The 25,134-nt window shown below is 50.2% G+C and overlaps 1 protein-coding gene across 29 annotated transcripts in view; it reads left to right on the top strand.

Moving 5' to 3' along the window:
- Positions 1-23,729, top strand: part of EPB41 (erythrocyte membrane protein band 4.1) — a 100,632-nt gene extending 76,903 nt beyond the window's left edge. For 16 of the 29 annotated variants that reach the window (XM_071576541.1, XM_071576539.1, XM_071576534.1 and 13 more), the window contains 6 exons: positions 12,686-13,153; positions 14,577-14,705; positions 16,687-16,788; positions 17,214-17,294; positions 19,428-19,535; positions 20,412-23,729. In XM_071576541.1, coding sequence (XP_071432642.1) covers positions 12,686-13,153; positions 14,577-14,705; positions 16,687-16,788; positions 17,214-17,294; positions 19,428-19,526 — 879 coding nt within the window. In that variant the 3' untranslated portion in view covers positions 19,527-19,535; positions 20,412-23,729. Of the gene's footprint in view, positions 1-1,767; positions 1,804-12,685; positions 13,154-14,576; positions 14,706-16,686; positions 16,789-17,213; positions 17,295-19,427; positions 19,536-20,411 lie in introns of all 29 variants that reach the window. The other 13 variants (XM_071576549.1, XM_071576543.1, XM_071576540.1 and 10 more) reach the window with 3 other exon arrangements.
- The last annotated feature ends 1,405 nt before the right edge of the window (positions 23,730-25,134 follow it).

The raw sequence follows: 25,134 nt of genomic DNA, 5'->3' as shown, positions 1-25,134 counted from the left end.
GTGAGTAAAACTCGTTAGCACCCTGGTAATCAGTCACTAATTGCTCTCTCACTCAGTAGGAAATGCAATTTTTTATTACAACAGGAAAGTTGCATCCTGGCTGCAGTGGTGGCAGTGGGAGACACTCTGGTTTAAGTCCAGCTTCTCCCCTCCCTGCCCACAGCCCTGCAGATAAACTGGTGTTTAATCTTCAGAGCAATAAAAGGGAGATACTCATCAATCAGGAAATAATCCTGGAATGTTGGAACCCTACAAGGGGTTTAACCCCAAGTTTACTACAGGCTCCTCAAAGCATAGAGAAAACCCAGGACAGCTTCAGGGGAGGGTTTCCTGCTAGAAAAATGAGATCCCCAAATTCAACTTAGGATTTGTTGTTATAGAATCATAGAGTGGTTTGGGTTGGAAGGGACTTAAAGTCCATCTCATCCCACCCCCTGCCATGGGCAGGGACACCTCCCACCAGCTCAGGGTGCTCCAAGCTCCATCCAAGCTGTCCTTGGACACTTCCAGGGATGGGGCAGCCTCAGCTTCTCTGCCCAACCTCTTCTTGGGATTACCCTTTTTAACACATGGATGGACTTTGCTCTGTGGCTGCAGAGCCTCAGTGTAAATTCCACAGGAATTTGGGCAGCAGAGCTGGGCCATGTGGGTTTTGGGCTGTGGGTGGGACAGAGCTGGGGCTCTCAAGCTCCACAACTGCAGGTCAAGGATGATATTCCTTGTTATTATGAAGAATTTCTGACAAGGTGACCACATTGTGAGCTCCTGGGGGACTCCTGGTCATAATAACTGGGTAGTGTGGGCTTGTCCCACCTAAGACTGCAATGGGTCTTCAACACTGCAAAAATTGGTGTCCCTGGGTTTGCATTTCTGGAAATTCCCTCTTCATCTGATCCTCTCTGAAGTGATCTTGCTCTGAGGTGGTGGTGGACACATTCTGTGAACTTCCAGAAATGTGTCTTCACCAGGGTCTGACAGCTGGGAGGGTGTTTTCCTTCACCTGCACATGTTGAAGGATGGGGAATCCTGGAGGTGAATCCAGGGTGGGGAATCCTGGAGGTGAATCGAGGATGGGGAATCCTGGAGGTGAATCAAGGATGGGAAATCCTGGAGGTGAATCAAGGATGGGGAATCCTGGAGGTCAATCCAGGATGGGGAATCCTGGAGGTCAATCAAGGATGGGGAATCCTGGAGGTAAATCAGGGATGGGGAATCCTGGAGGGTAAATCCAGGATGGGGAATCATGATGGAAATTCAAGGATGGGGAATCCTGGAGGTAAATCCAGGATGGGGAATCCTGGAGGTAAAATCCAGGATGGGGAATCCTGGAGGTAAAATCCAGGATGGGGAATCCTGGAGGTAAAATCCAGGATGGGGAATCCTGGAGGTAAAATCCAGGATGGGGAATCCTGGAGGTAAAATCCAGGATGGGGAATCCTGGAGGTAAAATCCAGGATGGGGAATCCTGGAGGTAAAATCCAGGATGGGGAATCCTGGAGGTAAATCCAGGATGGGGAAACCTGGAGGTCAGTCAAGGATGGGGAATCATGATAGAAATTCAAGGATGGTTAATCATGATGGAAATTCAAAGGTGGTAAATCATGATGGAGATTCAAGGATGGTGAATCATGAGATAATTCCTGATGCAAAGTGGTCCCCTCACCCTGCCATAGTGGCCAAAGGGTTTGGTGGCAGGGGCTGCTTCTCTGCTGTTCCTGTGTGTTTTATTACGACACAACTGAACCTTACCACGCTTTGTGTGTCCAGGTCAAGAAAGTCACTGTCCCATCTTCTGAGAGACAGGTTGGTGGGCTTGAGGTAAAGCTGCTGCTCTGATCTGTGCTTCTGACCAGACTTGCTATTGCAATGGCACCGAGCAAAAACTCAACAGCAGCTGCTGGATAACATTATTTTCTTTTGGCTACACAAAGTAGTTTCATAACTCACACCCAGAGGACTTTGGCACTGCTGCAGCTTTTGCAGCTTTCAGTTTTTGCTTATTTTTGGTGCATGGCTGGGTTGAAAAAGCTGCATGAACGATATAACCTTGTACTCGGAGAGAAAAGCAATTCTGAGAGTTTAACTGTTCCCTGTTCTTTTTATGTTGTCTTTCTTTCCGTTTTTCTTTTGTTGTTGTTTTAACAATCATGTTACTCTTGCATCTTATGTTTTCTTTTGCTGCCCAGACTCCCAGCTACTTTCTCCCCAATTCTCACCACTTAGGGGTGTGCAAAGAACCAGTTCCAAAGTACCGCACCGACCAGAGGAGGTTGGCTCAGCTCAGGGAGCTTCGAGCCAAGTTTTTCCTCTCCTAAGCACACTTGGATTTGCCCAAGGCTGGCAAATTAAAGGGATGGAGAGTTACCTGCACAGCAACATTCCCACAAGTCTTTTCTTTCTTCAGCCAAAGTGCTGGAGCCTTTGCATGGTCCTGTGTGCTGAGTTATTCATTCCGGGTTTTTAACATTCTTTAGACTCCAGAAACAAAAGTGCTGAAACATGGAGCAGAATTCCAGGAGTTTGCACTGCTCCTACTGCCACCCTGCCCGTTCCACACGTGGGATTTCTAAGAACAACTATTTTTCACTTGTTCCAGTCGAATTTTCAGACCAATCAGTGTTTTGATACTCTGGTCAGAGCTTTGGAAGAGCCTTTTGTATCTGCTCCGCAGAGTGGCTGTTCCGTGGGATTTGCCAAATGCTGCTTTTAAGGCCACGTTGGGAAGCTGTCAGAGACCACCTTTTGTACTGCACCATTCCTGTTTCTAATGCCTCCAGCTTTTTTTTCTCAACCACTCCAATTCCAAAACACTCCAGGAGGTTTTGAGCACCTGCTTTTCTGGCAGGGCAGGCACAAAACCCCCACGATCCCGATCCAGATGTTGGTGAGCTCTGCATGGATCTGTAGCTCCAAGGCTGGTGTGGCCCAGGCCCCCAGTGGCTCTGCTCCCCAGGGCAGTTTGGTTTATGCTAAGAAGAGCTGTCCTAATGCTTTGCACACCTCCAAGTGTCACTTTGGGCACTTCCCATCTGTCATTTTTGTTCATCTCTCTCTGTCTCTCTTGATCTTCTACCACGAAAGCAGACACGGGAACGTCCTCTGTTAGTACAGGATGAAGACAAACTAAAAAGGCATCAGATACCTACTGAGACAGCCTTTCCCCGGCCAGCAAGTGAAGAAACTCTTCCCAAGGTTTCTATTGCAATTCCTGAAGAGCAGAAAGCACTCCAAAAGTGCCAGCTGTACTCTAGCATTTTTCCTTCTCCACGTATTCCCTTTGTGATGTCCTTTCTCCTGGTTGTAGCACTGACTGTTTGGTGGCTGCTCTTTCTCTGAGTGGCAGGAGGGTCATGTTGAAACCTCAAGACCAAAGCTCCTGAATTTCTTGGCTGTAGCCTCTGCTGCACCTTCCTTGTCCTGGTCTTTGATCTCCATAGTTTGCTGTCCCAGGGAGGGACACCCCGTGACCGTCGCGTTATTCCCGCTCTGTGTCCTTGTGTGGCTGGGGTGGCACCTGGCAGGAGTGGGCATGGAATGCCAGGTCCATTCTGGAGTTTCCTGCTGTGCAAAAGCAAATTCTGTGAACCCTGTTCCTGATTGCTGTGAGAGGGCAGATGGGGAGAGGGAATTATGGCTTGCTGAGCCCCCATAGACTTCACACAGGAATTGCTGGGAATTGCTTTGGAGCTCGTTGTTTCACATGTAAGATGTTCCAAAGCTGAAGAACATTTGATATTGGTCCAAAAGAGGCTTTACAGTGACCTCCTGAATCACAGAATCGTGGAGTGGTTTGGGTTGGAAGGGACCTTAAACAGCATCTCATTCCAACAGAGACACGCCCACTGTCCCAGGTTGCTCCAAGCCCTGTCCAACCTGGCCTTGGACACTTCCAGGGATGGGGCAGCCACAGCTTCTCTGGGCAACAAGAGGTTGAATCTCTAGGAAAAAACATCAGGATCTAATCCATAACCATTCCTTTTCTATGAAACTCAGATTGGCATTTGAATCCAAGGTGCTGGTTCTCACTGCTGCTGGTGGTGATGACTCGGGGACAGGGACAGGCAGTTTTCCTTTTCCCAGTGGGAGGAGCCTTTGGCAAAGCATCCCAGCTTCCCTCTCCACCTCTAGTCTTATGTCCAAGAAAATAACAGGAGAAAACCCATTGCAAGGAGATATTTATTGCACACATAGATTATTAATTTCTTGGAATCCGATGGTCTTGGTGCACTTGGGCTGTGCTTAGTGTGGAACTAATGGGCTCATGAGGTGACAGGGTGGAGTCACCTGCTGCTCTAACACCCCCTCTGTTGGCTTGGCCACATCAGGACACACTTCTAACTGTTAAACCCTCGATTGTTTTTGACTTCTTTGCCCCAGCCCTTGCATGCTGCCCGTTGGTTGCTGCCCCAGTGTCCATGTGTGGGTGATGCTCCCGTTTCCCCAAGGCCTCCTGGCTGAGCTGTGCAGGCTCCAGCCCAGCTGGGCTGAGCAGAGCTGCTTTGGGAGCTGCTGGCAAGGTGGCACTCTGTGTCTAAGGGGTTTCTTTTCTGTAAATAGTAAAGATGGGGCTGAGCTGAGCCCCCCACGTCTCCTTTCAGTGCCAATCCGTGTTTTCCTGCAGGATGGGGCTGGACACAGTCACTGTGGGAACAGCCCCAGTGCCACCAGTGGTGGCAGCTGCTCCAGCAGCACGGAGGAGAAAGGAGCAGACCTTTATTACAGGGCCTGAAATGTGTGAATATCTATAAATACCTGTATTTATAACCCTTTCTAGATCTGTATCCGTGTGAACAGTGTTAGTTAGGAAGCAGATAAGCTTGCAGGAACAAGGCAAACATGGCATGTGCTCTCTGGTCTGAGGGTCTGTGGGGTATCACAGGCCACTCAAGCCACCTCTTGCTCTCAGTGTACAGGTTGAGGCTCTAAATGCTGTCTCAGAAACTTAGGTTGGTAGTGAAACCCTTTGTTTTAATCCCACAGGAATCTTTCCAACCCCTCTTGCACCCTGCCCTGATGAGTTCACCAGTTTGTGCCTTTAGGACTTTGTTTTGTGAGGATGTTGGTTTATCATCAGAAAAGATTCTTCCCTGTGTAATACACTGCCTTTAATACACAGTTTTCCTCCCTCAGTGCTTGGAGGTGTGGGAGTCAGAGGGTTGGTGTCCAGGTGAAGGAGTGTCTGCAGGGGTGTCCCTGCATCCTTGGAGCATCCCTTGGAATGCCCTTGAACTCCAGCGAGTTTGGGGTGGAGTTTAGGAAGACAAAGGTGGGCCCTGGAGAGGAGAGAGGGGGAGGGATGCTGAGGTGCCACGTGCTGTGCAGGAGGTGCAGGATGGAGGAAGTCAGGGGTGCTTCTGGCTGGGATTCCCTGCCTGCACCTCATTCCCAAAGTTGGGACAGTCATGATGAAAAACAAGGACTGGCTGATCTCCCCAGCCTGGCATGGGGAGGGAGGGGATGTGAGTTGTGGGGGTGTCTCTCTGTCCACTTTCTGTCCATATTTCCTGGAGAAGAGCAGCTTAAAGACACAGATGTTCCCTTCCTAAAGCCATTCCTTGGGATCTCTGTTGGAATGCTGTGTTATTGCAGGGGTCTTTTTGGTCCCATGGCAAGGACTTGGAAGCCACAGGGGTGGCTCTGGCAAAGCTGTGATTTCTGTAGCTCTGTCACCCAATTCCAAAGGACCTGAAGTCTAAAACTCTTTGCCCAGGGCAGTATTTGACCAGAGTGCTCAGGGTGTCATCCCAGAGGGATGAGAGATGGGCTCTGCCACTTCAGCTCAGTTCTGTACCTCTTGACTTCAAACAGTCTCTTCCTCTATTTAAATCTTGCCATGAGCCTCATTGTCATCAGCAAAAATCCTTGGAAACTTTACTCTGAGAAGGCTCAGGAGCATTTTGGGGATTTCTATACCAATTATCACTGCAGAGTATAAAGAAATGGAACAAATTCTCTGGCAGTTCAGAGGTCAGTTATCCCATTCATCCAGGGGGATGTGATCCCTTCTGACAGAGAACTCCCACAACTCATCAGGAGCAGAAACCTCATCCCTCTGATTCCCCTGGGATGTGCCTGCTGGGCACCAACCCCTTTCCCAGTCATTCCTCTGCTCTTTTCCCTGTTTGCTTGTAAGGCAAAGGGAGTGACAGTCCCTGACAGTCCACAGAGGGTTTTGTTCCTGCACATTTTTGCTGTGTTTCGTTCCCTGTTTTCCTCAGGAATGAACTTGCTGGGAATTCTGGCAGCCCTTGACACTGGCACCCATTCCCAGGCATCCACACACCCTGTTCAGCCTGGCTGGGGCAGTGCCAGGCTGTGAGTGATGGAAAACTGAGTTAGCCCTTCCTGGATCCTTCCAGGATCCTGGAATTGTCAGCAGCACGGAGCCTCATCCTGGTTAGCAGGAGAAATCCTGGTATTTAGTGTGTGCTGCTGCAGGACATGACATTCTGGTGCCTCTGGCACACCAGGATAAGTCTGGCAGCAGTTTTGGAGTTTTCTTTAGGCTTTCCCAGGGTTTGTGGTGTGGTCACTCAGCTCTTTGGTGCTCCTGGGTGGGATCCCATTGGGAGCTGCCGAGGCTCCAGAATTTTCCATCATGACATTGGTGGGTGGCGATTCATTTTCTGAATCTGGTGGGTGGTAATTCACTTTCTGAATCTTCTGACCCCGATTCCATCTCTTCTGAACACCACCTGAAGCCCACAGGAGTTCCTTGTGCTGTCCTGCTTTAGGAGCAGGAGGACATCAGCATTTTGAAGCAGCAAAGTGCTGCTGATGGCTTGAAATTTGGATTCAGCTCCGAGGCTGCTCTGGGTCTTCAGGCTCTGGGTGTGATGGCACTCAAGGTGTTCACTGCTGGAAAACAACAGCCCTTTTTCCTTTCCCACTGTTAAAAATGAAGTGTTGGCTGCACCTCCTGCCATGTGAGGCCTCGCTCAGGAGTCCACAGGATGAGCTGAGACTCTCCATGGGCAGGTCCAGGCCTGGAGTTCAGCCCAGCCCAGCTCCCCTCCCTGCAGTCTGTGCAGAGATGTGGTTATTCCATATTTCCCTCCTGAAATCACAAGGAAAAGTGGATTTCCTCAATGTGAGACCAAGGGAGTAGTTTGTGTTTGGAGGAACAAGGCTGGGCTGGCCTTGCTGTGTCTGTGCTATGGAGGCTCCTGGGAAGGTTGTCACAAAATCCTGGAATATCCTGAGTTGGAAGGGACCCATAAGGAACAAGTCCAGCTCCTGGTGGTTATGGGCAAAAGTGTCTTTAACTTCACATTGGTGTCAGTGATTTGTCACTCTGAGAATTATTCCACTGGTTTATTGGGTTTTCTTTTTTCCTGGTCGTGGGTTGATGGTGCCTGTTCTGCCCTAGAGAGTGAGGGAGGAAATTTTCAATTTTCTGGGTAAATTCAGCCCCTCAAACAAAGGATTGTGGCTTCATGGTCTGCATTAGTAGTGGGTGGCACTGGAGAACCTGCCAGTGGTGGTTCCTCTTGTGTCCTGTTTGCATCTCTGGTGGTTTGTGAGGCTGGAGGGAAGGATGCCCTTGGTTTGGGCCCTTTGGGATCCTCTGTCAGTGGTTCATGGTCGTGTTGAATCAGCTTGTGGGGACTGAAAACAACTTTCTTTTTTACCTAAAATGCTCTCTTTTGGAACACTTTTTCGGTTTTGTATTTTTTCTCAGATTTTTCTTTGTAAATATGTACATTTATCATTAATAAATGTTATTGCAAATCACACCCTCCTTTTCCACTGCTTATTAACAAACAAAAAAAGCTGTGTGTTAACAACCTGTGGTCATGAATTCCTTGCACTAACCCTCAGTGTTCCTTTCTCAAACCAGGAGCCACCAGACCTTGGTGGCTTTCAAGGTGTTGGTTCTGCTGGCCACTCTTGGGGGTGGGTTTGGGAGAGGGGACCCCCAGGGCTGCAGCTCTGAGCTTTTAACCTGGCCAGAATAACTCCCCTGAGGATTAAATCCAGACAGGCTTTGTCTGGAGGAGGTTTGTCAGAAGGTTCAGCCCTCTACCAAATGTTTAATGCCCCACTAACACCTTCCCCTCTTTGCTTCTGAGACTGAATGGCAGGAAAAATCAATGTTGTGGTGCAGATCCTGCAAAGCCTCTGACTGAGGACAAAACTGCTCCTTTTGGGGTTTGTAAGTGGAGAAACCACATTCCAATGAGCCTCTGTGTGTTTGGCTGCTCAGTGACACAGCACGAGCCCCTGGGTGGGTTTTGGCTGTTGGGAGCTCAGGGTGTGTTCAGAGGCTGGAGCAAGAGTCAGTTTTTAACTCCCAACTTCTCTCTTGTGAGATTATTTATTCTGGATAAACCACTTGTCACAGGAAGGCAGATGGGGCTGCTCCTGCTGCTGCTCCCTGGGACAATCTGGCACCAGAACAGAGCTGGAACTTCCCTTAGGAAATGGGGGAGGTGAAAAGCAGCAGCACAAATTTGATGTCAGTCACAAACCCTGGTGTTGTTATTCCCTCTTTTCCAGAGGCAGCTCTTGCAGTGCCACTGGTTTGTTCTCTGCAGAGGGAATTTGGAATAAGAAGCCCCACAAAACAGATGGGAAGGGGACCAGGGTGTGTGGGCAGATGAACCATTTTGTCCAACAACTTAATTTTGATAATTTAAGTCTTGGTCTTGCTGCTGTTTCACGTTGCCCAGTCGTGGGGCAGTGATGGGAGGTGGTTCCTGTGTGTTCTGTAACATCCTGGGTTCTTGCTCAGGACTGAGTTTAATCTTTTGGAGCTTCCAGCATGCTGTGAATTTTCTAGCATTGCCTTTAATTTTGGTCCAAATCTCTTTTCTCCTCCTGTTGTCTGACTGGGCTGGTCAGGATGTTGTGAGTAGATCAATGGCAATTAAAAAATCCATCCAAATCCTTGGGTGATGCCCATCCTTTTCCATGCCAGGGTGTGTTGAACAGCTTCTAAACCTTTCTAACTTCTGTCTTTAAGGCAAAGCAGTTCTGTCAGGCAGTGGCAGGTACTGTAAAATAAGGCTCTCTTGTTTTCTGCTTTATAACACTTTTCCCCCAAGTGCTTTGCCAGCTGTGAGATTGAGCATCACTCGATCTGGGAGCGCTCTCTGGTGAGTGTGGTTTGCTGCAAAGGCAACATCATCTCCTTGTGCATCCCTGGGTGGTCACTCTGAGCTTCTGTGGGTGCTTGTGTGGGGATAACCTAATAACAGCCTGCACAATTCCATTGCCATGCTGGAAAGGAAGGGGATTGGGAAGTACCTGCTGGGATTTCTGGTGTTCCTGTGGTGGTTGTAGGGAGTCAGTGAGTGCTGTAACTTCATGGGTTTATCAATTTCTATAAATTATCTTTAATGATGACATCACTTTAGCACTCCTTAAGTTTCCTGCAGGATAAGAATGTGGTTTGGGATGGGAATAATGGAATATTTTACAGGGAGAGGCAGCAGCAAGAAAACAACACCCACTCTGACAGAGCAGGGCAGTTGGCTCATAAAATAGACCCTGATCCAAAACATCAGGGTCTGGAAGGAAATAAATTTATACAAAATAAGAAGAGTAAATCCTTTTGGCCACTGATCCCAACCATGCAATTAAGCCTGTTATTAATTTATCCCCAGTCTGAATTACTGTGTGGCACTTTCCACTGCAACGCTTCAGCTCAATCCTCAGGTGCACAAAGATGTGTCTTTAGAGGGTGGTGCTTTGGTTTTCTTTGTGTCTGGGGTGATTTGTTTCTTCTGGGGCATTGCATCCTGTGCTGTGTTTAATTCTCACTGTGTTTGGCTGCTTTGTGCTTGATTTAGGCCTCCTGTTGGGGGTTGTGTCCCTGGAAATGAGTCGTTTGTAGCCCAGGCACCTCTCAGGGAGGGCTTGGAACTCTGCAAATCTGAGCCCTAAACGTAGGGATGCTTTTGCATTTCCAATTTAAAATAAATCTTGATAAGATCAGAGTTTGTAACAGATGCTGAAATGGCCAGGGGGGAGTTTTATGGTGATAATTTTTTATAGAAACAAATACCTTTCCATTGCTCTCTCTTCTTACCAGTGGAATAGCAAGGCAAAAAGGTCTTCTGCTGAGTTGATCTTATCAGGATTTCCCTCTGTGTCTCCAGCTTGCATGTTTGCTGCTGCTCTTGGCTCTGCTGGGACCAGTCCATGCTTGGCCCGGGCTCCATTCTGGCTTCCCCTTCCTTTCTGCCTCTGCCACACAAGATACTTCCAAAATGCAAATTATTGCCTTTGTCTGGGGAGGGGAACTGGGAAGTTGTTTTGACTGTATTCAGGTTTTTGTCTCTTAAATAGATCAATGTTTGTATAGCTGGTTAATCTGCTTTGTTTTATCTGTTCTTCTCTTGGTTGAGTAGTGCCCCAGCTGTTTGGTAAGGAAATCTCACTCCTAAGGCATGTTCCTTTAAAGCCCAGAAAGATGTGCTGTCTTCTCAGGATCCCATGAGTCATTTGCAAGGTTTAGCATTTATAATTAAGGGAAGAGCATTATATTGGCAGTTTATAAATTCAGGTTTTAAAACAAGATTAAGGCCTGGGTGTTCAGAGCTGATAACCCCATTCCTGCCTTGTCTGGGGGAACTTTGCACTGGAGTGTCTTGTGTTGAGCCAACAAGGGTGGGATCTGGATGTAAAATCAGAATCCCAGAATATCCTGAGTTGGGAGGGACCCACAGGATCATCCAGTCCAACTCCTGGCTCTGCACGGACATCCCAGAAATCCCACTCTGTCCTTGTCCAAACCTTCCTGCAGCTCTGGCAGCCTTGGGGCCGTGCCCACTGCCCTGGGGAGCCTGGTCAGTGCCCACCACCCTCTGGGGGAAGAACCTTTCCTGAGATCCAACCTGACCCTGCCCTGGCACAGCTCCAGCCATTCCCTGTGTGCTGTCCCTGCCCTGGCACAGCTCCAGCCATTCCCTGGGTGCTGTCCCTGCCCTGGCACAGCTCCAGCCATTCCCTGGGTGCTGTCCCTGCCCTGGCACAGCTCCAGCCATGCTCTGGGTGCTGTCCCTGCCCTGACACAGCTCCAGCCATTCCCTGGGTGCTGTCCCTGCCCTGGCACAGCTCCAGCCATGCCCTGGGTGCTGTCCCTGCCCTGGCACAGCTCCAGCCATGCCCTGGGTGCTGTCCCTGGTCCCACAGGGATCAGAGCTCATGTGGGAGTGGGTTTGGCTCAGAACTAGCAGCTCCCTGTGGGCACAGTGTGTCCTGACCATCCCAGAGCTGCTCCCTGGCCCTTCACTCCTCTGAAATGCATTTTGCTGAGCAACATCCCAAGAACTGAAGAGAAGCCCAAGAGGCTGAAAGTCCTAATGGACAGAAATCTTACAGCTAATCCATCTGCAACATAAAGAAGCAGAGAACTGAAAAATACCCTTGAGGAATCAGGGAAGGGTCATTTCTTGAAATGATACTAAAAAAGGCATCTATTTATTCCTACCTAAAGCAGCTCCTGGTCTTACCCTGCCATCGAGCTGTGCCATTAGAGGAGGTCAGTCAGGGTGAGAACCTCTGGTTATAAAAAATCCACCCTACCAGACATCCCAAAGTCTTCAGACCTCACATTTTAAGCACAAATTACAGGTTTTTTGGTCACCCAGGGAATCCTCTCATTAGAAAGTGAGGCAACAATTTCTGTTCATCTTAACACCAACACTGAAATTAGAATTACAGTTGGCAAAATGGTTTTGGATGAAGAGATATGTGGCTGTTTTTATGCAGAGTTACCAAAAGTCAACCATGAGGTTAATTATTGAAAAGAAATAATCATGGCATTGATGGAGAACATTCCTTGGGGTTTTCCCTCTTGTTCCCTGATTTGGGGTGATGTGACAGCTTTGATACTTTTAAAATATAGGTGCCTGTAACTGCTTCTTCTGCCCTTTATTGGAGACAGATTTCCATGTCAATAAGGAGAGAAACTCCATTTCCAGCACAGGGTTATTGTCTTGTTGCTGTTTTAACTCTTCCTTTCTGTCACTGTTGTTCCCTCCTGGCTCAAGAGCTCCCAGAGGTGCCAGAAGTCCTGGCTGAGCCCTTGCTAAGGAGCAGGAACCTGATTCTCTCAGCCTTTCCTAACTTAGATATTCTTACAGTTTTCCCAATGCCATAATGACAGGTCTGTGTCCATAATCCTGGAATTCCAGCAGCCCAGAGGGTGCTTGGAGGGGTGAGAATTGCCAGGATGGGGAAGGAGCAAAGCCAGAAGTTCTGTGGGTTGTCAGGCACAGAAACCCTGGGCTTGTTCTGTTCACTCCATGTGCAACTTCAAACACAGTAGAAAGTATTCCAGTGAGTTAAGAGCAGAACTGAGGAAGGGTTTGGGGATAATGGGGGAGAATTTGGGATGTGCATAAGTTCCCACTTGCTACACTGGAATTATTCCTGTTTCTAAACCGGATGAGAAGCACTTAATGATGGATCTTCCTTTGGGTGCAGAGAGTGGTTTTCATATTAATTCCTTAAAATTTAGGGAAGTGGATCATGAATGCACCAGGAAGGCTGTGCCAGCAAATGCCCTGGGTGCCTGCACAGCACAGATGTTTTCCAACCCCACTGTTGCATGTGTTACTGGGTGATGTCTGATAACAAAGCAATGTTTTACCTCCTGCCCTCTGCTCTCCCTAACACTTCTCTTTCTTTCTCTCTCTCTCTCTCTGGCCTTTTTTGTGTATCCATTTCTTTTTAGAGAGTGGGTGCCTTTGCCTCCCGAGAGGAAGTGGCTGCAGTGCCAGAGAGGAGCAGAGTCACCTCTGGCTTTGCACGGGAGGGCTCAAAGCACTCGGTAGCTTGTAGTGACACCCCAGTGCCACCCAGCCCAGAGCCTTCTCCCAGCCAGCACTTGGGTGCTGCCTCCCTAAGCAGCGAGGAGGAGGAGGAGGAGGAGGAGGAGGCAGCTCCCAACCTCCCTGCCAGCGAGGAGGACCTGCCATTGCCAAAGGGGGTTTGTGTGGATGTGGAGAAGGACTCGGAGCTCTCCGAGCCGGAGCCCCCCACCAGCCCTGCTGCTCCTCCCCAGCAGCCCAGGGCACAGGAGGAGCAGGAGGAGGAGGTGGCAGAGGATGGTGAAGACACCTGGGCCTTTAGATGGCCCCGTGGCGAGTGGCAGCACCCGGCTGATCCCAGCGGGCTGCCAGGGCTCATTCGCTGCTTCCAGGTAGTGAGCCCAGCTCTGCTCCCACTCCTGCTGGTGGCACCAAACACTGCAGCAGGCACAGGCCACGGGCTGGGGAGGGGCTGGGCCTGGCCTGGGCTGGAGCTTCATCTCCAACACCCAGTGCCCACTGGGCCCTCTCGATTCATCTCTGAATCAAACACCAGCCCCTCTCAATTTATCTCTGAATCAAACACGAGCCCCTCTCAATTTATCTCTGAATTAAACATCAGCCCCTCTCGATTCATCTCTGAATCAAACACGAGCCCCTCTCAATTCATCTCTGAATCAAACACGAGCCCCTCTCAGTTTATCTCTGAATCAAACACCAGCCCCTCTCAATTCATCTCTGAATCAAACACCAGCCCCTCTCAATTAATCTCTGAATCAAACACGAGCCCCTCTCGATTCATCTCTGAATCAAACACCAGCCCCTCTCAATTTATCTCTGAATCAAACACGAGCCCCTCTCAATTTATCTCTGAATTAAACATCAGCCCCTCTCGATTCATCTCTGAATCAAACACCAGCCCCTCTCAGTTTATCTCTGCACTGAACACAATCACTGCAGTGCAATGCCCTTGGCTTCTCTGGGATTGAAGCATCCTGTGGCACCCCCCCCAAAAGGCTCCAAAATGATGTTCCTTCCTTAAGGATTTTGCCAGCTCAGCACAGCAGAGTGAGTTTGAAGCACTGCCCAAGGTGTTTCCACGTGCCCTGTGTGCTGCCCAGCGTGGGAGGTGTTCTTGCCTGCTCCAGTGTTGATGTTGCTTTGGTTTCAGAAGGTGCCCATTGCCCTGCTAACAATCACGGTGGCATCTGGCAGGTTTGGGGATGGTGAGCAGGAACTGAGCCCTCTGGGAGAGCACTGGGTCTGAACTAACTCTGTCTTCTTCTGGATAATCATCAGGTGGTGGAACAACTGATTTCTCTTTTCCCCCCCACCCTTCATTCTCTTTCTGTTTTATCTGACATTGATTTAATAAAAGTTAAAGATCTGATGAGGGGGTTTAATAATACAGTTGCACTTGGAGCCAGGGTAAAACTGCTCAGCTGTGATCAAGTCTTTGTGTGCCCAGGTTTGGTGTTAATCCTGACACTGGCATCAGCAGATGGGGGTCCTCTTCTCCTGGCAGCTGGCAAGGAGCTGCTGGCAATTAGGAAGTCAGGAATCAGTGGAGACAGTGTCTCTGTGGTGTTGTGAAACCCTCAATGCCTGGTTTGGGCTCACCAGAGGTGGGAAGGGCTGGAGGATTTTGCTGCCTGTCTAATCCTCACTCCCCACCTCTGCCCAGAGACTTTAACCCAAAGGTTGCCAGGCTGGCCTTGGTTCCTGCAGTGCTTTTATCAGATCAGTGTCAGAGCAGCAGCAGGACGTGCAGGTGGGCCCTGGGTGCTCACAGGTGTCTCTCACCCTGTCCCACAGCCCCCCCTGGTGAAGACACAAACTGTCACCATCTCCGACGTGTCCAGCGCCGTCAAGAGTGAAATCCCCACCAAGGAGGTGCCCATTGTGCACACGGAGACCAAGACCATCACCTACGAAGCTGCACAGGTAAGGTGTGTCCTGACTCATTTTCCAGGGGCTTCATTAAACTCAAGGAAGTGTTTTGTGCCACATCCTCGGGATGAGGCAGCAGCACCTGCCTTTCCCCACACATCCAGGTCACAGCACAGGCATTAACTGGTGCTGTGGACTCTGTTTCCAGGGGTTTTTAAAAGATTTGTGCTTTCTTGTCCCTGAAGAGTAATTATTTTTTCAAGATATACATGAAACAGAATTTACCTTCAACCACTGGTGGCTTTGGGATGGATATTGGACTGTTTGGAGTTGGCCTGAGGTGCCCTTTGTTTATGCAACAGGTGTCTTGTCTTGTTTTCCCAGCTCCCCTTCCTGTTTGTGCCTCTTCAGAACTTGGATTATTATTATTTGAATCCTTCAGATTTCAAGCCTGAAAGGGCTGTTGAACACCAAAAGTTTTGTATAAGATACAGCCAGAGTGGGGATGTGGGGCTTGGAAACTGGAGATGTTAGTGGAGTGATACCAGTGTGTGCAGGTCACATTATTGCTGAGGTTAAAACTAATCCTCAGCCTAAAACAGGTTTTATCATGGAATCATGGAATGGTTTGGGTTGGAAGGAACCTTAAAACACCATCCAGTGCCACCCCCTGCCATGGGCAGGGACACCTCCCACCAGACCAGGTTGCTCCAAGCCCCGTCCAACCCTGCCTTGGACACTCCCAGGGATGGGGCAGCCACAGCTTCTCTGCCCAACCTATGCCAGGGCCTGCCCACCCTCACAGGGCAGAATTTCTTCCCAATATCCCACCTAACCCTGCCCTCTGGCAGTGGAAAGCCATTCCCTTTGTCCTGTCCCTCCATCCCTTGTCCCAAGTCCCTCTCCAGCTCTCCTGGAGCCCCTTTGGGCTCTCAGGGATTGTTCACACAAAGTGGTGGGCATTGCCCTGGGCTGCAGTGGAGGCACAGAGGAGTTTAACTGGGAGATGGAAAGGAAAAGTTCATCTCCAGTCCAGTGGGAAAATGGTCCCACCTTGTGGTAACTCCAGAAATTGTCCCACTGCTGAGCTGGGAATATAACTGCCTGAAGGGAAGTTGTGGCCAGGTGGGGGTTGGTCTCTTCTCCCAGGCACTCAGCAATAGGACAAGGGGGCACGATGGGCTCAAGCTCTGCCAGGGGAAATTGAAGTTGGAGAGCAGAAAAAACTTCTTTGCAGAGAGAGTGGTCAGGGATTGGAATGGGCTGCCCAGAGAGGGGGTGGATTCCCCATCCCTGGAGGTTTTTCAGCTGAGCTTGGCCGTGGCACTGAGTGCCATGATCTGGTAAAGGGACTGGAGTTGGCCCAAGGGTTGGACTTGATGATCTCGGAGGTCTTTTCCAACCTAATCCATTCTGTGATTCTGTGAATGCTCCCCAGTGGGGACACAGGCAGGGTGAGCTGGCCAGGATGACTTAGTTCAGGATTTTCAGGAGACCTTGAGTGGTCAGGTTGGTCAGGAGAGGATCCAAACATCAGCTCTAAAAGTTACTCCTCGTTCAACAAATGCCTGGATGTTGGTTGCTCCTGCAGAGCATAAAGCAAGGGATGTGCCAGGTGCTCTCAGGAGGCAGGAAGGGTGGCAATCTTCTGAACCAGAATGTTCTCCTGGCTTTGTGGGTCTCCATGGATGCAGGCAGGGATTGGTGTCTGCATTGGTCTCTCTTTGTGGTCCAGGAATGGAGGGGTATGACCAGATTTGTGCCCAGATGTGGGAACATCCCAGCCCTCCTGGTCTGAGGGGTGTCACACATCCTGGGGGATTTTGTGGATCTGTTCTTTTCCAGCCTTAAAGTCCCAGGAATTCCACCCTCCAGAGCCCTGCCCAGCCCTTGTGCCCCTGGGCACTTGCTGTGTCCCACAATCCATGATGGAGAGGAGCTTCTGTCCTGGGTTTCCATCCTGCTCTGGGGCTGTGGAGCTCCTGCTCCTGCCCACACTGCTCAGGCACTCATGGCCTGTTCTTGTGTCCCACAGACAGATGGAGGCAATGGGGATTTAGACCCTGGCATCCTGCTGACTGCCCAGACCATCACTTCAGAAACCACCAGCAGCACCACCACCACCCAGATCACCAAGGTAACCCCAACTCAACCAACAACCCGAGGGAGGGATGGGCAGAGCTGAATAACAGGGAAAAAGAGCTCTTGGAAGTTGCTTTCAAAAAATAGGATGGATACCTGAAACAAAGCCCAAAGGGCCCAGGTTGGCCATATTAATTATGCATTAATTGCAGCACAGCCTGTGGGCTCTGACTGTCGTGTGGGGCAGCAGGAAGAGCTGCTGTGCTGTGAGGAAAAGCTCTTCCCTGGCTCAGCTCTAAAAAGGTGCCTGTTTGACACTTTTCCTTTGAGCAGCAGCAGCTCCCCCGTGACTGTGATGCCGTGGCACGATGGAGCTCTTTGGTGACACTATTTTTGGGTCCTGTTTGCAGACTGGCAGCCCCAGTGGGTTCCAGTCCCTCTGCACTTCCACCCTGACAGCAGCTTTCCCTTCTCTCCTAGACTGTAAAAGGTGGCATCTCAGAGACAAGGATTGAGAAGAGGATTGTCATCACAGGAGATGCAGATGTAGACCATGACCAGGTAGGAGTGTGGGTGTGATCCAGAAGAGCTTCCCAGAGCTGGCACACGTGACAGTCAGGCTGCCTGTCCAAGGGGCACTAAAAATTGACTCAGGGAAGTTTTACTGGGGTAGAAATCAAACTTCCAAACTGAAATTTCTTTAGCTTGTGGCTGCCCCATCCCTGGAAGTGTCCAAGGCCAGGCTGGGCAGGACTTGGAGCAACCTGGGACAGTGGAAGGTGTCCCTGCCCATGTGGGAAGATCCCACATGGAACTTCCAGGTGTTCCATGAAAGGTGGAAGGTGTTCCATCCCTGTCCATGGCAGGGGTGGAACTGGATGATTTTTAAGGTCCCTTCCAACCCAAACCATTCCCTGATTCTGTGATTTTATATCAGTAATAAATTCCTCTTTGACACGATGCAGCTGAGCCAGCAAAGCTGAATTCTGCTCTGAAACTGGTGTTGGCAGCAAAGTTTTGATTCCAAAGTTGTTTTTGACAATGACACTTTAAAAAAAAAATCCATAAAAATGTGGAATGAAAGTTTTCCTTGACATCTGGCTGATGTGCATTAATTTCCCCATAACTCTCAAGCACTGTTGCTGCTCTGTATTGCCAGAAGTCATTTCAGAGCACTCAGCACCTGCATTAAATCTCACTGGCTTTATATGAAACCTTAGTGATGAGTCAGCCCCATTGGCCTCTTGGTTGTTGGAAGTGATGATTTTGTCATCAGAGAATTATCCTGTGAATTTAAATTTAGTTGCAAGTATCGTGGGGGTGGAGAGAAAATTCTTATGACAAGGATTGGTTTATTAATTCCAACAGAAAATGTCTGAGATGTCTGAAATGTGCTCATCACCCTGGCTGGAAGAATAAACAGGGTTTGCTTAATTGCTCTTATCCATCTTATACCAGGGGGCAGTGGGATACTCAAAAAACAGCTTTTCTTTGCAGAAATGGTGTAACAGCACCAAAAGTCACCAGAGTGTGAGGCTGAAGTGCTGGGGGCAGTTTTGGACATCACAATATAAGAAAGATAGAAAGTTATTAGATGGTGTCCAAAGGAGAGACGTGGAGATGGTGAAGGGTCAGGAGGGGCCACCTGAGGAGCAGCTGAGGGCACTTGGTGTGTTCAGCTGGAGGGGACTGAGGGCAGAGCTCAGCAGGGCTGGAGCTGTGCCAGGGCAGGGGCAGGTTGGATCTCAGGGAAAGGTTCTTCCCTCAGAGGGTGGTGGGCACTGACCAGGCTCCCCAGGGCAGTGGGCACAGCCCCAAGGCTGCCAGAGCTGCAGGAGGGTTTGGATGATGCTCTGGGGTACGGGGTGGGGTTGTTGGGGTGTCTGTGCAGGGCCAGGAGCTGGACTGGATGATCCTTGGGGGTCCCTTGCAACTCAGGATATTCTGTGAGTCTGTGAAGTGGCTGTTCAGCTGGAGAAGAGGAGGTTGCTTGGAGTCCTCAGCAGCTTTCCAGTGTCTCCTGGGCAGCTGGAGAGGGGCTCTGTCAGGAACTGTAGGGATAGGACAAGGAGGAATGGGTACAGACTGAAAGTGGGGAAATTTAGGTTAGATATTAAGAAGAAATTTTTACTTTGAGGGTGGTGAGGCCCTGGCACAGGTTACCCAGGAAGGTTGTGGGTGCCCCAAGCCTGGCAGTGTTCAAAGCCAGGTGGGGTAACACCTGGAACAACCTGGTCTAGTGGGAGGTGTCCCTGCCTGTGGCAGTGGAGTGAGACTGGGTGATCTTTAAGGTGCCTTCCAACCCCTTAACATTCTGTAATTCTATAAAATTGTTTTTCACTCCCCAGAATTAGAAGGAGGGTCTTGTGCTCCTCGGGGCAGTGAGTGCCAGGGGCTCTGGGGTGTGTTCTGGCACACTCTGACCCTCTGGGGTATGTTCTGGCACACTCTGACCCTCTGGGGTGTGTTCTGGCACACTCTGACCCTCTGGGGTGTGTTCTGGCACACTCTGACCCTCTGGGGTGTGTTCTGGCACACTCTGACCCTCTGGGGTGTGTTCTGGCACACTCTGACCCTCTGGGGTGTGCTGTGACACTCTCTGGTCCATGCTGTGCCCCCTGGCCTGTGCTGTGCCCCCTGGCCTGTGCTGTGCCCCCTGACCTGTGCCCCTGCTCTCTCCCCTGCCATCCCCAGGTCCTGGCACAGGCGATCAAGGCGGCCAAGGAGCAGCACCCGGACATGTCGGTGACCAAAGTGGTCGTGCACCAGGAGACTGAGATCGCCGAGGAGTAGCCAGGCTGTGTGAGTGCCCACAGGGCAGGGGTGGGCACTGCCCTGCCCGGGGCTGGGGGAATCTCTGGGCACACAGGGTTTGGCTGAATGTAGTCAGAGTGGAAGTGAAATGGTTGTTGTTCACTGCTGAGTCCTGCTCAGGCTGTTCCTGATGGATCAGGGAGGCTGATGGAGGAAGCACAAATACACCCCAGTCCTGCTGTGGGAATGAGCCAAAAAAGGGTTAAAAGCTGCACAGCCCCTGCCATGAGGCTGCTTTGCCTTCCCAGAGAGCTGTAGGGGACACAGACTCTGCCCATGTCAGTGCCAGGGAACCCCAGAGCTGGACCCCAGGCCTGGAAAGATCCCTTTTCTGTGGGCTTGGTGAGTTTGGAAAAGAGCTGCTTGAGGAATCCTGGAGCTCTGCCTGTGCCTCAGTGCTGTAAAGCCCATCCTACCCCAGGCTGGTGGTCAAAGAATCCAGAATGGTTTGGGTTGGAAAGGACTAAAGATCATGTAGTCTCAACCCCCTGCCATGGGCAGGGACACCCCCCACAAGCCCAGGGTGCTCCAAGCCCTGTCCAGCCTGGCCTTGGACACTCCCAGGGATGGGGCAGCCACAGCTGCTCTGGGCACCTGTGCCAGGGCCTGCCCACCCTCCCAGCCAACAATTCCTTCCCAAAATTTCTTCTGTCCCTGCCCTCTGGCAGTGGGAAGCCCTTCCCTGTGTCCTGCCCCTCCATCTCTTGTCCCAAGTCCCTCTCCAGCTCTCCTGGAGCCCCTTTAGGCACTTCCCACCTGCCAGTGGTGGTGACTCACCTGCTTCCAGTTCAACATCCAGTTCAGGGAAGCAGGTTCCTCTCTCCCAGGTGGTGGCTGTAACTTACCCTGTTCCTCTCTCCCCAGGAAACACCAGGATAAAGAAACCCAGCAAAACTACCAAGCAACTACCTGGAGCACAAAGACCTCGGATTTCAGACTTGACACTCAGAGACATTCATATCATTTATTAGGAATTGCGCTTTGACATTTTATTGGGATTTTTCCAGGCTCCACTGGATCCTTTTGGACATAGAGTTTTGTTTTGTTGTTTTTGTTCTTTTTTTTTATATATATATATATCTATTGTGACAGAACTCTGCCATATTTCTAACTGTACTGAACATTTTTTACAGGTTTTCAATTTTGCATTCCCTCTCATGCAAAGCCCCTTCAGACACAGCCCCCCCAGACCTCCCAGGGCTCCCTGTTTTATCCTGTATTCCCTCTGCCTTCACAAAGCCATGGATCCTCCTGCCAGGAGAGTCAGTTTAAAGAGTCACACTGGAGTTTTGTGCAGCATTCCCATTGCCTCTGGATTCTTCAGCTCTTGGGAGCTGCAGCCCCAGAGCTCCCTCCCCGTTGGGTTCCCAGTAGGGTTTTTGTGGTGTAGCCTCTGCACACACCTGAGTAGCTGAGTAGGTTTAAGGAACACTGGAAGTTGCTTCAAGTATCTTATACTGTGAATTTTAGAGCTTTAAGAGGACTGTGGTAGCATCTCACCCTCCTCCTGCCGTGTCTCTGCCGAGTGCTCCTGACCTGTTTGTGTTTTTTTAGCTGCCATGAATTAAAGAGCCCTTAGAAATGTGTGTTTCAGGTGTTTGGACTTGGGATGCTATTCAGGCTTAGCAGCATTCACAGGAGCTGAGTTTTTTCAGTGTCATAGTTTTTCACTTGTTTGTGTTCATGATTTTTAAAGTAGGGAGGTTTTTTTCCTTTTTTTTTTTATTTTGGAAGTCATGGGTTGGGTTTTTTTCCTCCCCTCTCAGTGCTATTTAAAGCTGAACACGTTACCCACCTCCCAGGGCTTGTATCCTACTATCATGGAATTTAAACTCCTTTAGACAACCCTTCCTAGGCCTGGAGGCTGAACAAGGGATTTTAGGAGGTGTCAGGTGTTGCTGGTCATGATGGAGCCAAACCACATGGGAGGTGCTGACATTTCTTCTTCCACACTGGCCTGAGGGTCTGGATTTGGCTTTGACCCCCTTGTGGAATGAACCACCAGGGTGGGGCTTAGAGACCCCCAGGACCATCTCCAGAGTGGAGAGGGTGACCCAAACCCACAATTCCAGGGGCTGGATGTGCTTCCCTCCCTGCACCAGGGGCTGAGCTCCCACTGCTGCTCTCTGAGCTTTGTGGGAATGTTCTAATCACGCCTTGGTTTGTCCTTCCAGCACTTAAATTCAAAAAGCAAAAAAAAACCAAACAACCAAGCTTTGCAAAGAGCCTGTGCAGACACTTGTGAACACTTTAGTCCACTTTGAGGTTATGATTTAATTTTTTAATGTATATATATATATGCAGTATGGCACACTGAGGGCAGGGAGTGCTCTGCTGCTCCTCAGGAGAGGATGGGAAGAAAATGGCAATAAAGAAAAAGCTCTCTCCAGTTTTAAATTTGAATTATGTCTTTCAGAAGTCACTGGATTTAGCTCAGGCTGTTGAGCCTTGGAACTACCCCAGGGCTGGTGCAGCTTCTCAGGTTCAGGTGCAATTTTAATTAAGTTGTCAGTATTGATTGGAGCTGCTGGAGCTGCTGGATTTTGGCTTTGTCTGAGCCTTGCTGGCCCTGGTCCTGCTCAGCCTCCAGCCCTCCCCTGCCAGAGCTGCCTCTGGGGGTGGGGTCCCCTCCTGGGGTGCTCTCCCTTCCACAGGGCACCTGCTCTGGGGATTTAGGGAGCCCTGGGCCCCACAGCTCTAGGGTAGAGATTAATTCTTCCTATTTCTGAACAGCCCTTTCCTTACTCTGCCACACAGGTCTGTGTCCCACCTGTCCTCAACTTAGTTGGGTAACACTTGCCTTAAACACCCCTCATGCTGAGCACCCTCTGGCACTGCCCTTTTTTCTGGGAATTCAGCTTTTTTTGCCACTCAGTCCTTCCTTCTCACCTGCAGCAGCCACTGAGGAGTGAACTGGCACCTGGAGTGGAGGCTGAGAGGCTTTCTGGGCTTTACCAGGCAGAGCCACTGTGATAAATGGAGTTTGTCCATAGCACTTAAAGGCACTTGGCTGTCACAAGAATTTAGGGAAACAAAGGGTGTTCCCTTGGGGTGTCCTGAGCACTGTGAGTGGGACAAAACACCCTGAGCAGGGGATTTTTGGGGTGAGAAACCTGCTGGCAGGAGAGGTGGTTCCTCCCAAAGGGACGTGCCCACCGTGGCTGTCAATGTCCCTTTTCAAGGGCTCATATTTTACTTTTCCCCTGGATTTTGGGTGGCTTTTTCCAGGCTCTCCATTCTCACCCTTTTCTCTGCTGATTTCTTGCTTCTCCTTGAGTGTTTTAACAAGACCTGGCCTCGTGTGCCCTTTGCCATCACCTGCTGTGTGACCCTGGGGGTTCCACTGTCCCCGTCCCGCCGACACCGCAGTGTCCGAGCCCAGGAGCTGGAGGGGAGCAGCAGCCTGGGAAGAAGAGCAAAGTTGAGAGCAGAAGAAGCTTCTTCCACCCTCCTGCAGGGCCCTGGTGGGGCTGCCCACACCCCTTCCACCTCCAGTGGGATTTCAGATCCTTGGCTCTGAGCGTGCTGTGTCAGCTCGAGGGACAAACCAGCTAAGTAAGGTCTATTTATATGAATGTTCCCAGCTCTTCCCACTCCACAAATTCACCCAGAGACTGTCTTGATTGTATAATATACATTATATGGAAGCTATTTATATATGAATGAATGTTTTTATAGAAAGGAAGGCAAGGAGCTCCTGTTCTCCTCCATTAAACTGGAATGGTGGCTCTGCTTGCCTGATAGCAATCCCTGACCAACAGAGATGTGTTAGCAAAGGACTGACTGATTTCTGGTTTTAATAAACTGTGGTTTGCTGATTTTCCTAATTGTACAATTACCTTAAGAGGTGGTAGTGTCCCAGCCTTAGAGATGCAACTTGTAAAAAAAAAAAATTTAAAAAAATTTAAAAAAATAAAATAATTTAGTTGAGAAGATGAAGGAGCTTTGTAAAATTTTTCTAAGGCAATTGTGAATTGTCTAGGGTAGGCATTTACACTCTTCTTTATAAAAATAGGAACTTTTAAAGTTGGCAAATCTTTCTAGATCAACTAGTGATGGGAGCTGTTCTTTTGGATTTTCCTAGTGAATCAAAGGGAAAGTTGCTGTAGCCTTTAGACAGACCTCAGTGTTCAGTATTGCTTCTTGTATTGAATTTTTCAATAAATTTTCAAACAAAACTTTCTCCCTGGCCCTGGAGCCTTTTTCCCCCATCTCACCCTCCTCCACATCTTTCTCCCCACTCTCCTGGCTTTGTGGTAATTTGGTTTTTCCAGCCTAAACAGACCCATCGTGCCCAAACTGCAGCTGTGGCAGTGCCAGAGCTCCCCCAACCCCGTGCCAGGCTCCACCACCAGTGTTTTCCTGGGCTTTTGGTGCCTTCAGACCCTTTAAATGTCACCCACTGGGGCCACATGCAAGACCAAAGCCCCCAAATAGGACCAAAGGGATTCCCAGAGTTTTCCCTAAAGCAGCACCACTTGATAAAAAGCCTCCCTTTGAGATACAGGTGAGGTTTGTGCCCAGCAGCTGCTGCCCAGCCTTGGGTGAACATGGGTGAACTGCAGTGGGGGGAGAAGGGGAGGGAAATGTCAAACCCATCTGGTTTTGTGCTCCCATCTCCTTTTCTGTGGCTGCAGCAGCTTCAGGAGGGGCAGAAACACGGAGCAGAAAGCTGGCAGGGCATCTTGGCCACCAGCCTGACAGAGAACAAAAGCCAGCTGGCCCACCTGGGGCTGCTGGACACTGAGAACTGGCTGGGAGAGCATTCCTGGGGCTGCTGGGGTGCCACCTCTGTGCCTCAGTGTCCCCAAAGGGCAGGGGGACATGGCACAGATGCAAAAAGCAAATTCCCATCGGTCCAGACACAGCCATGGCCTCTCCCCTCCCCTGCCCTGGGCCAGTTTGCTTCCAGGCCTCTCCAAGTGTTAAATGTGAATGTGCTGGAAAGCCAAAATTACAAAGGAGCCCCAGAAAGTGCCCCTGGAGAGTTGGGGAACTGCCTCTGCTGGAGCTGCTTTCCCATAATGTGTGATTTACTCACATCATTTCCTCCCAGCAGAGCTGTGTCACATTCTGTCCCAGGGCAGCACAGGCTGTGACTCCTGCCCTGCCCAACCCCATCGGGATAATTCCCAAACATCCTGGACCTTGTGGAGCTCCCAGTGCCTTCAAACTGGTGATGAGACAGCCACGGACCACCCCCCCCCAAAGCATCGTGTTTGGGGTGAAACAGCCAAGAAATGGCTTCATCCCTCTGCTCAGCTGCACTGCAGGGTGTCACACCCTGCCCAGCAGCCAAGTCACCAGCTGTGTCCCCTCCCCTGGCACTGCCAGCATTGCCCAGGGCGCAGCTCCAAGCTCTGCCCAGCCCCGGTGGGTCCCAGTCCATCCCACAGCTCCCAGTTCCAAGGGCAGTATGGGGGGTGTCCTGGCAGAAACACCAGCACCAGCCTTGGGAGCCTCGTGGTGAGGGGCCACTGGGCAGACAATTGTCCCCAAGGGGCTCCCAGCCTGTCCCTGTCCTGGCCACGCTGCAGGGACATCGGTGGGACCTGCCCCACAGCACCCATACACCCCAAACACGACA

This window comes from Pithys albifrons, chromosome 24 (assembly GCF_047495875.1).
Source record: "Pithys albifrons albifrons isolate INPA30051 chromosome 24, PitAlb_v1, whole genome shotgun sequence".
In the NCBI taxonomy this organism is placed as follows: Eukaryota; Metazoa; Chordata; class Aves; order Passeriformes; family Thamnophilidae; genus Pithys; species Pithys albifrons.
Note: the sequence above shows the minus strand (reverse complement) of the source record. Positions and strands in the feature narration are given on the sequence as shown.